The sequence below is a fragment of the Aythya ferina genome, assembly GCF_964211825.1.
Source record: "Aythya ferina genome assembly, chromosome: 10".
NCBI classification, from domain to species: Eukaryota; Metazoa; Chordata; class Aves; order Anseriformes; family Anatidae; genus Aythya; species Aythya ferina.
The window spans coordinates 3,788,122-3,802,283 of record NC_140306.1 but is presented as its reverse complement, the minus strand read 5'-3'; the positions used below and the strand labels follow the sequence as shown (position 1 = coordinate 3,802,283).

The following is a 14,162-nucleotide window of genomic DNA, read 5'->3' as shown; positions in this document are numbered from 1 at the left end:
ATGCTGTTAAAGTAATTTTGCACAATAATTTGTATTTTGGAATAATCAGGGATTATAGTCTTAAATAATTCAGATTTTACTATGTTAGAAATCCTGATTTTATAGGATTACATGCACCTTTCACTTCTGTGGGAGCTGAGGGTACTCCGATCACGTTTCCCCAAGGGTCTCTCTCTCTCTCTCTCTTTCTCTCTCTCTCATGCCTAATGTTAATCGCTGCTGCTGTGCACTGAGCCACCCCCCCTGCACAAACGAGGCTGCAGGACTTTGCAGGTTGGTTTCTAAATCCAAACTCCTGCCAGGGAGCTGCACCTGCAGTCAGCACCGGATAGTTTAGTCATCTCAAATATCACTAGGACTTCTCCTGTGATGGATTTTAAGGGCATGTATTTAAAGAATGGTGCCCTGCATCTGTTGGGAGATGTTAGTAACTTCCAAAGGTTCCCTGCTTCCATCATTTCGCAACACAAATTGTGCAAGCTTCCTAAACAATTAAAATATTCATAATTTGTTACTGTCACTGTCTGCTCTGGTTGTTGCACTTCTGAATGTGATTCACTGATAGTCATCAAACCCAGACTGCAGGAAAACTTGGTGACCTTGGGGGATAAGTGACTATTCCAGCAGCCCCAGCAGGATGCGAACGGAGGGCTCACACAAACGCTAACTGGCACCAAGTCTGCTATTGTGGGCAGCATCTGAAGCCCGTTCTCAGTACGGAGCCATGTCCAAGAAATCTGATTATCTCTCTCTCAAATTCTTGCCATCGTCACATGCATAGCAGCTTAGCAAGTGGAAGTGAGTCGGTATAAATAGAAATGACAGTAAGCGTGTCTTCCGATTTGTTCTCGCAAGTTTTTTTTTCCCTTCCACAAAGCCCCAGTGTCCTTTGGGTGAGCGACTGGGAATTAGATCAAAACTGCGTGTTTAAAATTTAATCACTTCCCTGCTAGCATTACACACAAAACACATATATTATTCACGGTGTTGTCAGTGACATCAGGATCTGTGATCAAACGCAGGTAGCACAGCGAGGAGCCCTGGGTTTTGCTGTGCTGCGACGCTGAGCAATACCCTCTGCCGGCAAGCGGAAAACATGACAGCACCGGGACGTGTCACCCGCATCAGCCCTCGTGTCACTTGGTGACTGTCACACACTCTAACCCACATTAGGAATGGCGAAGTAGTAAAGTACAATGTGAGAGAGCTGGGAGTTTTCTGTTTGTCTGGAGTGTTCAACTTGCTTCAGTTTTCAGAGGTTTACTACCTGCCTATGTTTATGTCAGATCACTAAGCATATGTCCCTTAAATACCTGGCTGTCACTTTACTTGGTTCCATCACACTTTTGGGGTCCAAATTATGTTTAGATGTGACAGAACAAGGAATTTCAGAGACAGAAAGGAACACAGAAAGATAGGAAATGGGTTTTTTGTAACAGAAGTTGGTGTTATCACATTTTTTGAAAAGTTATCAGATGCTTAATCACAGAATCACAGATTATCCCAAGTTGGAAGGGACCCACAAGGATCATCAAGTCCAACTCCTGGGTCCCCAGAGGACCACCCAGATCAGATCTGCAGGGTATTGGTTTTAATCTGCTGTCAGTTCTAGCTATCTGTTAGCTGATATTTCTGCACACAGAGGTGCAAGAACTGGACATAAAAACTTACACTGACAGGAGCAGTCACTTAAAGACTGGATTCAGCACTGAATGAAGGCATCGCACAGAAAGTGTCTGTGTGTACTTGTAAACAGAGACAAAACCTTTTGAGCATTAATCATTGCCCATGTCTTTCCTGACTTGTTCAAAGAGTGTGTGACCAAGCCATGACCCTTGTCAAGAAATTTTACTAATGCATGCTAGAGAAATAAAGCACAGTGTCCTATTTCATGCCACAAAGTTCTGTGAAGTTTGACATATAATAGCATGCATTTACATATTTGATGTTCTGCAAGTGTAAATGGGAAGGTAAAAACATGATAATTATCTCACACACATCAAATAAGGCAACAGACACTTTCATTACCATTTGTATAAGCAATTTTTGCTATTCTATTTTCCCTGTCATCAACAGGGCTCACAAGCCTAAAAGAGAACATTTGCTTTTAGAAATGAAATCTAATGCTTTACCTGACAAACTTCATACAGTAATTTGTACTGCTCTTCTTGCTTCTGTAGAGTGCACAAACTGCATCCCATGTTTAAACAAGTGGCAGAAATAATCTTCCTTATTCAGCAGGGCAGCCACAGAAATCTGTTAACAAGCATGCATGCAGAAATCCTTTGGAACACCCAGGTGAGTCGGCTGGCCTGGAACAGTTCACAGTGCTATCGCACAGGGTGCTGCCGAGCAACTGTGCTCTTTTCTTTAGAGCTTTCCCTCTTCCCTGGCAGTACGCAACACTCCCTCTGCTGCTCCACTCCGGCTGCCGTGCTGTGCTCCAGTGCGCACGCTATATACTGCTCCTCATGCATATTAATCAGCTCTCATTGACTATTCATAACAGACAGTGATACAGAAGCTATAATTGCCAACTATGACAGCTGAAATTTCTCTAATTAACAGGCAAGTGCTTCAGTAGCAGGCATAATAAAAGACACTAACAATTTTGTAAACCATTTTGTAGCAATTACAAATAAACATGACTACATTTTACCATGGTCCCTCAGGATAATTCTTAACATATTTAAGCAGACTAGAAGTACGTTTTAAATGTAAGTCACAATGCAATGAATCCAACAGCACAGAGCTCGGCAGTGGCTGTGGCAGAGTTGAATATGCCCAGTAGCATTTATTTTTCTCTCATACTGTGGTGGCATCTGAGAGGCTCAGTTTTATAGCAGGAGCTGACTGAACTAGGAATTTACCAAACAACAGAGAAAGGCCATCTCTATCCCTAAAGCCTATGCACAGCCTTAGGACTTCGCTACAAAGCAATAGAGATGTTACTGGTGGATGTATGTGGATATAGAAGAAAAAAAGAGAGCCTTAGTTTAATAGTTAGAGGTTAGCCTTAGTGTAAATTTATACCAACTGAAAAATGGCCATTCATGCTGCTTTCTCTGTCTGAATAGTGTAAATGACAGGTGTGCATATTATTTGTTTGATTAAATATCTAAATGTTACCTGATTTTAAAAAAGATAGACAATAAGTGTGGTGTGTGTGACTGTTCAGTATTTGAGTGCCTCAATCCTCATTAAAATGGTGCCATAGATGTAAAAGGATAAAAGAGCAGCGAACTGCCTAACGAACTAGAAAAGTACCCACAAGTGTAAGCTTTATGGATATTTCCCAGTCTGTAGGAAACACTGCATTGTGATATGAGTCGGATGGACTATACTCTTTCAAATTGTTTAAACATTCAGAAAGCGTGCATTTTTATAATCCTTATTTCGATCTATTCTGCTATGAAGATGAAGCCACAATAGCACAAGAATGAGACAAAGAGTTTAAATTCAGACATGGGTGTTTATGGCAGAGGGCCTGGGTCTCAGACTGTGGTTGTCTACCTGGTTTCTGACTGTTGGCTCAGCAGATTTCTGTAAATGACAGTGGAGATTTTGTGTGAGGACATGTTCAGCTTTATGTCCCAACTATCCATAGGTATCTTGCTGTAGGATGCCCAGCCATTGCCACAATGGTACTCACTCACAATTTGCATTGAAACGATCAGCTACTGAAATGCAGTTTAGGCTATGCTAGATGTGACCAACTAGAGACTTAGCACAGGATCCTAGACACCCTTGCACTCCAGAATGTGTTTGGTGCCTTCCCACCTCAGGGAAACAAAGAAGGGAAACATCAGAAAGCAGCTAAGGACTCCAGCCCTGTGCTGTGACTGGGATGCTTCTCACTCAAGGTTCCTGCTGCGATAACTTCTGAGGTTAGAGCAAGACAGAGACTGCCCAGATCCTACTGCTGGCCCTCTGTGCTGCAGAAGGGTTCAGGGTTTTGCTGTTCGATATACTTCTATTCAGCTACATACTAAGGGCTTTTCAAAGTTGGTCGACAGCCAGCAGCTGAGAATTTCAAACAACTGGAAGGCTCCTGCAAAAGGGAATTAGTGCTCCCTAAAAGCAGAAAAAATAATGATAACTGAATTAAGAAAACAAGGACCCTAGCATAATTGTAAAGATGTTTATGGCTTTGATTAGGTAACTTTTGGTTATGCAATTTGATAAAGTAACTTAAGGTCAAATTTTCAAAGATGTTGCCTATGTTTCTTTCTTTTTTTTCTTCATGCAATTTTGTTTCTTCTTAAACACTAGTTGCTATTTAAATATTAAACTTTAGTTCAGGTGGCTGGGTTCAGTCAAGAGTTTTTCTCAGAAACAGCACACAGCTGGATATGTTAAGAAATAAAACAACCATGCATGATATCTCAATTGCAATTTCAATTGAAATGCACTCGTTTATTATTTTTCTGTGGTGATGTAATGGGCTGTAAGAGATAATGTTCCATTGTATCTAGTAAATGCCACTGAGACCAGTAATAATCTGTTTGCAGAAAGATTCATCTGATTTGAAAAGATAATCTGTACATCAGGCCAGGAGAGCAAGTCCAGCAGAAGACTGTTTTGATGACCGAGCGGAGCTCTCCCCTGTAAGTGATGCTTCGGGTTCCTCAGCTAGCAGAGCAAGCACGCTGCTGAGCAGCAAGCAGGGTGGCTCAGTGGTGTGGCTGGCTTTGTTGCACTGTTGCTCTGGTAAATAAGCCAGCCTGACTGTCAGGCCAGCATTTAGCTCAACAAAGATGTTTTTCATTATCGAAATCTAATTCATGTTTCTCTGTTCATCTCATAGGCAGAAACTGTGGCACTGCCTCATGTTAGTATAGCCTAGTTTTTTATGGTACTTTGCCAAACTTCTAGCATTTGGGCTGAAAACTTCTATTCTGGGCATTGGCCAAGGCAGATTTTTGCTTCAGCCGTAGTGCTTTAGTCATTTCCAAGAGTAAGAGTACAGAAAGAAATACACTGCCTGCCCATGTTAAGAAATTCTGGATACGTTTCCTTTGAGAAGGTTTTAGTATCGGTGTAACTTGAAACAAGAACTTGAAGCCTGGCACAGGGATGGTTTGTGTTGTCCTTGTTGAAAGCAGCTAAATTTGGTCAGCTTTTCAGCTGCCGCACCGTGCATGTTCTGGGTAAAAAGCTGCTACAACTTTTCAGTTTAACTTCTATGAGACTTCTTCGACGATGAACCAACTCTAGAGGAAACGCCAGGAGGTACGAAGAGGCCCTGGCACTGCTGTTCCCTTTCCTAATTGCTCTTTGTGAGGTTCAGGAGCTGACACCAAAACCAAAAAGGTCTTTTTGGTGTCCCTCACGGCTGGACTCAGGCAGCCTGACAGAGCCACCTGAACTGCACAAGGTGGGTGCAGGTGCTTTATGACACACACACGCACCCAGGCATGTCTGCGGGTTACAGAAAACCATTAAACACGTGCTGTATGTGGTGGAGGTAAACTGGCCTCCTTCGGTTTGTCCGGATAAGGCAGCCTGTCACTGGATCTGTCACCTGCGTTAACGACGTGTCATGTGTGGTCTCACCAGTGTGCCACAGATAATGAGCTTAACAAAATGGGGCTGCAGAGGGGATGTCTTATATCACATATCATGTAAATATTACAGTGGTCCCAGCTGAACCCGAGCAACCCAGACTGAATGGGAAGTTAGCAAGCCAGCTGACTAGGAACAATGGTAAATAGGCTCTGAATGCACAGGGTGCCAGGAAGAGCTTTCATTAGCATTTATCTAGATTACTTGCTCCCTGACTGATTACATGTGACCAGCGCTTCAAAATCCTTTTTACCAAGATACCTGGCTCCAACTATCAGGCATTCGCTTTGGTGTCCAAGGGCCAGTTTCCAAGGAACTGGAGACAGCAAGCATCCCCAGCGCCTGGCCCAGCGGGAGCAGCGGGGTGTCCTCAACAGGGTGCGGGTGGCGGCTGGGAGGGAATCCTGTCCCAGCACACAGACCCGGTTTGCTTTTTGTCTTCTTCTTAGCTGCAACCTACAATCCCTCAGCTCATAACTACAAACCGAGTTTAAATTTTGCTACTTAAATGTTTGATTTATTTTTTAATTAAGCCTGTCAGGTGTTGGCAGGTAAAGGGAACGCACAAAGCCTGTGCACTTGAGGTGCTCCGTCTGCACGGGTTGGTGAATCAGAATAAAGAGGGAAATAAAGCGCCCACAGGGGACCGGCACCCTGGAGGGGAACATTATGAGGGAACTCAAAGGCTAAAAAGCACTCTCTGCCAGCTTTTCAAGGGTAAGGACTTACGCTGCCAAGTGCTGGCTCCTAGACAGCAGTTCCCACCAGCAAGAATAAACTCACGTCCTTTGTGCGAGGAGCAGATGGCACATAGCTGCTCCCCAGATCTGGGCAAACACCAAACCGTTGCACTCAGTTCTGGGAGTTCCTAATGTTTGAGCGGTTGACTGCAATATTAGTAATGGTTTGGCATTGTTTATTTTGTTTCTTTAAATGCGAGTTGGCTTTGTTAGCATGTAGTAACTATTTAACATTGTGTTTTTGTACATATACTTAGCAAATTCTGTTTCAACAAATGATTCCTATTTAAGCAGTGTGATTGTGGAAATGTTTGCTAAATGTATCAATACTTTAATTACTTTTCTTATTTTTACAAATATTTAAGACTTGAGAGAAGCAAAGGCTAGGAAAGAGAGCAGCTGTGACTTTATAAATAATTCTCGCATTCGCATGTTACATAAACAGAAGTCAGGAAACTGTACAGATTCTGATTACATAGGGTGGTGTGAAAGAAAACTGTTTGTGCTACACAACTGGACTTTAAAGCAAGTATCTGGAATTTTTCAAAGTGTTTCAGGGTGCTTTTTAATTATAGCCACTGGGTTGCCTCTATTAAAGCTTGAGTGCCTTTTTGTTGAGAATGTGTTGAAGTTCTGTTTCCCTGTGTTTATTTGCAAATTTTAAATACCACAATCCACTGATAGCTGTGAAGTGTGTGATTCTTAATACTACATTTAATTAATATGGCTCTACTTTAAAAACACCTTTCTAAAAAGTCCTTTGTTGAATACTTGAAAGCAGACTAGGATTTTCTATGGCATTGTGCAGGCACAAAAATTGAATACATACTCAAAATGTAATAGCAAAAAGATCTCAATTCTGCACCGTTTTGCATATGGGCAGAGCAATCTGCCTGTGCACTGGAAGCTTCAAGACTTGAGCCAAAATATTTAAACTAAAACATACCACAAGAGAGGATGTGAAAGCAAATGTAAAACGTTGGCTTTATTCCCATCAGTTAATGTTGATGTCTTGAGATCCTTATTTGCTCTACTTAGCTTCTCTGAAAGAGTTCCAATTCTCAGAAGTAACTTAAATGAAATGATATTTATTGTTAAACCATTGAAAGAACTGTTCTGTCCTCTAAGCTCTTTAAAGAGTCTGATATCTTCTTAATTCATGCCACTTGAGAAAAACAGGAACGTTACAGAAAAATCAGAGCAACATCACCGTAAGCACTTCAAGGCCAGCACATATGAGAACACTACCGTGTTAACTCAGTCTTTCATGAAGCAGAAATGATGAGGTCAGAACAGGGTAAATAACTGTTTAATATGCCACTGAGACCTTGTGATGGAGAGAATGAGGATGCTAAGAGCTGACCTGTGGACTACAAAACTCCTCCTCCTGGGGGCTGCCTGTCTGAGTGTCTGTTACTGCAGTGCCAAGAGGTCTTGGTCAACGATTAAGATAAAAGACGATCCCTAAACCAGAGATGTACATGCTGGATTTACAGTCACACAGCATTGGGAGTGGGTGAAACAGGGTTTTAACTACTGAGGACAGAGACCGAACAAATTAAAAAAGAAGTGCTCTTTCACCTTTTAATAAACCAGTTCCAAAATCACCATCTGCGATACTCAGACCTAGCAATGCCTGAGTGAGGGACCTGGAAGCAGATAATGCTCTAAGTAGTTGTTCTTTAGCTCAAATCCTTGACATGCTTATCCTTGTCCATCTTTGAAAATGTGACAAAATGTATTCAGCCACTAAGAACCACAAGCCCCAAAGTACAGAAGACTGGCAAGGAAATGAGAAAATCTGATTATAGGCTGGATTTGTGCTCTAAAAGCTTCTTCCATCTTACAAGAAACCTCAGCTTCCTCTCAGAAAGCATCTTTGATTTCCTGGGTTTGATACTGGAACAGCCAAGTTTGTCTCTCTAATTTTTTACAGGTGGTTTAGCTTTCTACTTAAGAAGAATGACAAATATAAGGATGCACAAATTGTCAGTTTTTACATGGTAAAAGCACCGTGGTCATTGCTAGCACAGTTAGAAAAACGTTTAATAGAAAATTAAGAATATTTAAAGGAAGAAAGCAGATCATGAAAGAATATGAGTGTAGCGTCAAATGTTATACACTGGTGTTTATAAGGTTCATGTGCTGTCCAATCTAAAATTACTTCCAGAGCTCCCATCCCCATTTTGCTTTTGCAGTGAAGTATCACTTCAGAGGGATAGCGCTGGTAAGCACAGACTGCGGTGAGTGATAGTTCATTTAAAAATAAAAATGTTTTCTGTAAAAGTGATAATACTCTTTTAATAATCTCAGAGCAAGCAAAATGACTCAGTGTACTCGAATGCAGCATAAAAACTATTGACAGAATACTTAATCTTTGAAACTGATAGACACGTGCCCAAAAGCTAATAAAGTTCATTCTAATACAAATGAGCAAGTAAAATAGTATATCACAGCCTGTGAGAGCTTTGGATCCCGATCATATAACGGTAGCCCAGGGACAAAGAAAATTGAAGTGATTTAGAAAGGCAGCAAATAGGATATATCTGATATTAGGCAGTTTGCTGAAGCAAAACAGTAATGTCAGAAAGATACAAAGGTGTAAAATCCATTTGACTGTGTCCAAATGCTTCTACTCTTTGACCTTAATGTCTCCAGATGAACTCCCCTTAGGGTCAGCAGAATAATACTTAATAATACATGGTCAGAAACTGCCAAGACCTGCTAAGTATTACAGTCTTCTCTTGGTTTTATGTTTTAGCTACTTCATTCATACTATGAATTTTAAGCCATTTGAAAAGATTTTAACTTTAATTTCTCAGTTTTCACTGCTCCACACTTAATTTGAAACAGAGCAAAACAGGAATGCCATCTACGGTTCATTAGGTTTTATATTAACCACCTGATGAAAAGGATATGTGGGAATATTAAGTATTAACAGTAAATGGCAGTCAATATGAAAAAAGTTGCTGATATGTTTGCCTTTGTAATCATTTCTAGGTTCAGGTGCACATTAAGAATCTGATTTCTAATTCCCAGCGAGAAGTCCTGAGCAAAAAAGACGCAGAAGATGAGCAGATCTTGAATGAAATGGGATTTAAGACTCCTAGGAACAAAGGAAATGTAAGTGTTAATTTCTGTATCTGAAGTTGGGAAAGCTGCATTTCTTCTGAAGGTGATGGGCGTTATTTCCAGAGCTGCTCTGTGTGATTCATTCCACTGTGGGCACACAGAGAGAGCCCAGCAGTGGCTGAGGGTCGGGCACGCATGAAGCAGCCGTCGTCTCTGCTTCAGCAAAGTACAGTCCAAACAGACCAAACGTACAGGGTAACAGAGGCACACGGTGACATCCACTGGTTTACAGGCACAGAGACAGGCTGTGCCAGCGTTGGGAACTTCACCTGTGTTTTCCTAGTGCCAGCCAACACGTAATCTTGGAATCACCTTCTTCTGAATATGGCAGAACACCAAAGATGCTGAAATCCTACAGCGTGCTCTGGTGCACTCAGTTACCTATTGTCCAGTGTATAAAACACATCAACGGCTTAGCCTGGTGCTTGCTTTCCATTTATCCTGGTCCCCATATCTTACAGCCTCCCCAGCCTATGAAATTGCGACTACACCGGTTCATTTCTTGTTTCATTACAAAATCAATACTATTGTGATAACACTGATTTCATAAAAGACAGTCTAAGGCCACAGTCCCTTCTCTGCCACAGGAAGGACACTTCTCACATCTAACGTGGCTCACTTTGAACAAGGAATTCTAGTCCAGGGGGTAAGGCCCATCGTTGGAAACCACAGAACTCACAGCTTTGGTCCTTCCACAGTTATTAACTTGATCTTGCTCTGCCTTAAATGGTGATGGAAGCCATTTCCACTTGTTATTAGCGCTGTGTTTTTGTGCAGCACTGTGAATCAATGGTACGTTACATGTTTACTTTAATGAAAAAAATAAATTATCTACACAGGTTATTGTATTGGCTAACTACGTAGAATTATTATGTAGATATACTTCCTCTGCAATTTCTTCCCTCAAAAAACATATTCCGAGAACCAGTATTGATTAAGCAGTATTGAAATGAATACAAAAATATAAACATTTGATAAAAGAAATGTGAAAGTACACAGGCAGACACAATGATGAATACCAATAATAACCCAGAAACGCTCATTCCTATCGGAACACACATTTACCCGCTAATCTTGTAATTCACAATGAAGTCCCATAGCTGCAGGCTTTCCACAATGCAGAAACTGAATTCAGTTGTTCCTGCAGACTCTTTAGACTGGCAATCCTACCAAGGAAGTAAGATGCATGTGTGTTTGATTCACTTACACCACAGAAACAAACCAACATCGTCGATAAGGATTTTACAGACAGAATGTAACTTAGAAGACAAGTATTAATTAATTAGATCGTCTAGTCATATGCACAATAAGTGGTTTTTGTTCTGCCAAAATATTATTACACGTCCAGAATTTTTGTCCTGATGGCTACCTGCAGTAGGACGCTGGGCTCTAAAGTGCTAAAGTTTCTGCAGTTTACTGTATGATTTACAAATTAATGTTTTTATTTTTCTGTTTTGGGTTGTGGTTCATCTATTTTGGGGTATCAGGTATAGTCAAGAAATACGTAAATGTTTTAGTAGAATTTATTACCCACTGTCTGTCTTTGTAACCCTTTGCTGTTCCCCCAAAATGAGAAGGCTGATGCATAGTTCCACGCTTTCTGTTCAAATTATTTTTGTCTAGCTATGATAATGATAGAAAATTCATATTTATTTTTTTAAGGACAGTGCAGTGCAATGAATGTACTGGATTCCAAGTACATGTCTACAGGCACAATCAATTCATGGCTGGGGGGAAGAGACTTTAAATTTCTGAGAAATGCACCTATGAGAGCATTAAATAACTCACAAATAAAGCACAGACAATGGGGGCACCTACTTAAAATAATAGCTTAGTTGCCAATATGATGATCAACATGATTTTCTGTGCTACTTAAAATCCTTTTCTCTTTATTGGCTGTATTTAGCAGGTTATAAACTGCCAAACATGTATTCCTAAGTCTTTGAAATTCAAGTTTCTGTATGCTTTCTTTGAGTTTCATGTTCTTTGCAGAGGAGAAAAATCACAATAATTAAAGCTTAAAATATTCTCATTTCATGGTGTGGCTAACAAGTGAAACTACAAGTAATGATGTAATCTAACATGTCAAAAAAGAAAATGAAAAGAGGAGACAGAAGGCAGGATGGAGCCAAGGGATGCGATGTGCCATGTCATCTTCTAATTAACTAACTGATCCTTTAAACTGTCAAAATCAGCAAGGAACTCCATGGCCCAGTGTCTTATTAATATTCATACTAGGCCACTAGGAGCTATGATTCCAGTCCCAGTGGTTATAGTTAAACATTTAAAAAAAAAAAAGCCAGGCTAGCCAAGGCTTCAGCAGCTCCACATTCATAAGGAAATGAAGGCAGGCCACCCTGCTTTCTACAAACCTCTGCTGGGGGAAATTCTCTGAGGATGCATATTGATTTCTGAATTATTATGGGGGTTGTATATTGAAAAAACAATTATTTTTTTCTTGCTATGAGCTGCCACATTGTTAATCACATTGAGATCTGTGTTGTCAAATGAAAGAAAGATGCATGTAACGTTTTGTAATACGAGCCCATTTTTAATTTTGAACACACCAAATGAATACGCAGTTAATAAAACCCTGTCACTTAGAGCAATGGCTGAATTCATTTTGCCTTGTAGGATGCAATTCAGGATTGTTTTTGCAGAAATCTGGGGCCCGCAAGAAAAATAATCTTCCATAATCTTCTTAGAATACAATTATTCTCTTACATTTCAGCCTGCCAGTCTTTCCCCACTCCCACTAAGTGGAGTTTCCTGAACCTTGAAGTCTAAGGCAGCAGCTGACATTTGGTTTCTCCATTCATTTTCTGTTTAATTCTTCATGGCAGGGAGATGCTTTTATTTTTTAATAAAAAGAAATCTGTTTTCTCTGTATTATGTAGTATATTTTGGGGCTCAGTGCAGGCCGGCCACTGACCAGGATGTTCCTGTCTGCAGTGGAAGATGGGGACGGGGACACCCATCAGCAGCACCCGCTGAAGTCAGGGGGAGTTTCTGCACTGGCCTTGTGTAAGTAATTTCAAGACCAGACTATTTTGAGGATAGTTAATCCCATTTTACACTTGCCATTTCTATCTGTGCATGGCATAGTCAAAAGCAATATATTATGCAGCACTTTATAGCAGTATGATCAGTAAAGGAGTAGCAGGGCCATAAATCACATGCTATACCTCCCAATGAAAAAATAATTAAATACTTTGAATCTCATCAATGTATTTAATTGAGATACTAAAGAAAAATATCCTAGGTTACCACCCTACTCCTTCTGTCCCCGTTACCAGTTTCAGATAGAAATTTTTAATAAGTTCACACAGCCCCTAGAGGAAATAAGACTTCGCATCAGCCACTTTTGCAGCTCGCCGTATGTCCTCATCCCCCACCAACAAGCAGGGCCATGAGGAGCCCTATGCCTCCTGCATCCTGCACCACCCTCCGGCATCGTCTCAGAGGACTGATTTTGGGCTCTCGGCACAAAGTCCTCTAAAGCCTGAGTCACAGCAGAGCGATTGTAAGTACGTTAACTAACTGCCCCTGGGACTCTTCCACGGCTGCATCACCTGGCCAGGCCCCTGGCGCTGCCTCTCAGCCCACCGCCGTGCCAGCGTAGCCATGCGAGGCCCTTGCCAAGCCCTGAGGAGCTCTGAAGTCCTCTCCCATATGGACAGACTTCCCAGACCAATGAACACAGAAACCTTGTGCCTAAAATGTGCATAAAAATGTCCACACTGTGCCTATGAAGGTCTGAGGTTTGTCTGGGTGGCCTCTCAGTGACAGAAAAAAGGAATCTCTGAGCAAAGATATTAAGCCAAAGCTATAACATCAGATGTTTTATTGCCTTAAATTCTATTATGTATGAAAGACAGGCTCAAATAAAACAAAAAAAAAAGGAAAAATTAAATACTTTAAACTGTCTGTCAGCTAGGTTAACATCAGGCACTGAACTGCCAGACCACAAATCTTGAATATGTTGACTCGAAATGTCTACCAGGAGCATATGTTATGGATCAAAGAACACACTGATTAATCCAGCAGAGACAAAACTCTGTCACTGTGGTCATGGTGGCATGATGCCACAGAAGACAGAGCTAAGGAAGCAAATGAACAGAAAACAAATGCCAATGAATAAAATAGCTCTAAAAGGTAACCTCCCAGAATACCTACCCATAATCTCCCGGTTCTACTAGCTCAAATATTTCTACTTATGGATGCATCTTTTTAATTCAACATGTCCTGATTTTTTAAAATAGCAAAATTCTTAAGAATTTTGTGTACATTAATGCATATTTCTGTGCCATGATTTATTTTAAATTTATTTGAGCAGTTTATAATTTTTATAGTGAAAGCTGCCTACATGAAGCTGTGTACATTGGTGTGGCATTAGGAAACAAGAATTCGGAATCACAGCAGTGCTGTATTCAGAGCGAGGTTGTTCCTCCTTGGTATTTTTAATGGTTTATTTTGCATTACTGTCAAACCTTTAAGTAGGGGAGTGTCTTGTTCCTGTGCAGTTTTACAGGGTTTCCTCATCTGACCAAGTTAAGAAAACTTTAAAACTACTTTAAAGGAGAGAAAGATAATGGCATCTTTTTTTTTTTTTAATTATTATTTTATTTTTTTTCCCAGGGAGCTTCCTGTCAGCAGGAGGAAGGGAAGGCTGATGGTGGCTGTGCTTGATACAAGCCTACAGCAAGGTAGGGTTGAAGACAGCCC

At 40.8% G+C, this 14,162-nt stretch overlaps 2 protein-coding genes across 5 annotated transcripts in view; one reads left to right on the top strand and one right to left on the bottom strand.

Moving 5' to 3' along the window:
- PDZRN3 (PDZ domain containing ring finger 3) overlaps positions 1-14,162 on the bottom strand; it is a 131,144-nt gene that overhangs the window by 28,376 nt on the left and 88,606 nt on the right. The window contains exon 1 of one of the 2 annotated variants that reach the window (XM_084530866.1): positions 2,133-2,353. The exons of the other annotated variant lie outside the window; for it this stretch is intronic. Within the exon in view, the coding sequence (XP_084386992.1) occupies positions 2,133-2,201 (69 nt within the window). The 5' untranslated portion in view covers positions 2,202-2,353. Of the gene's footprint in view, positions 1-2,132; positions 2,354-14,162 lie in introns of those variants that run through there. 2 annotated transcript variants of the gene reach the window in all.
- LOC311442091 (uncharacterized protein) overlaps positions 1-14,162 on the top strand; it is a 38,462-nt gene that overhangs the window by 6,926 nt on the left and 17,374 nt on the right. For all 3 annotated transcript variants that reach the window (XM_084530873.1, XM_084530872.1, XM_084530871.1), the window contains exons 2-3: positions 9,306-9,428; positions 14,076-14,143. In XM_084530873.1, coding sequence (XP_084386999.1) covers positions 9,391-9,428; positions 14,076-14,143 — 106 coding nt within the window. In that variant the 5' untranslated portion in view covers positions 9,306-9,390. The remainder of the gene's footprint in view (positions 1-9,305; positions 9,429-14,075; positions 14,144-14,162) is intronic.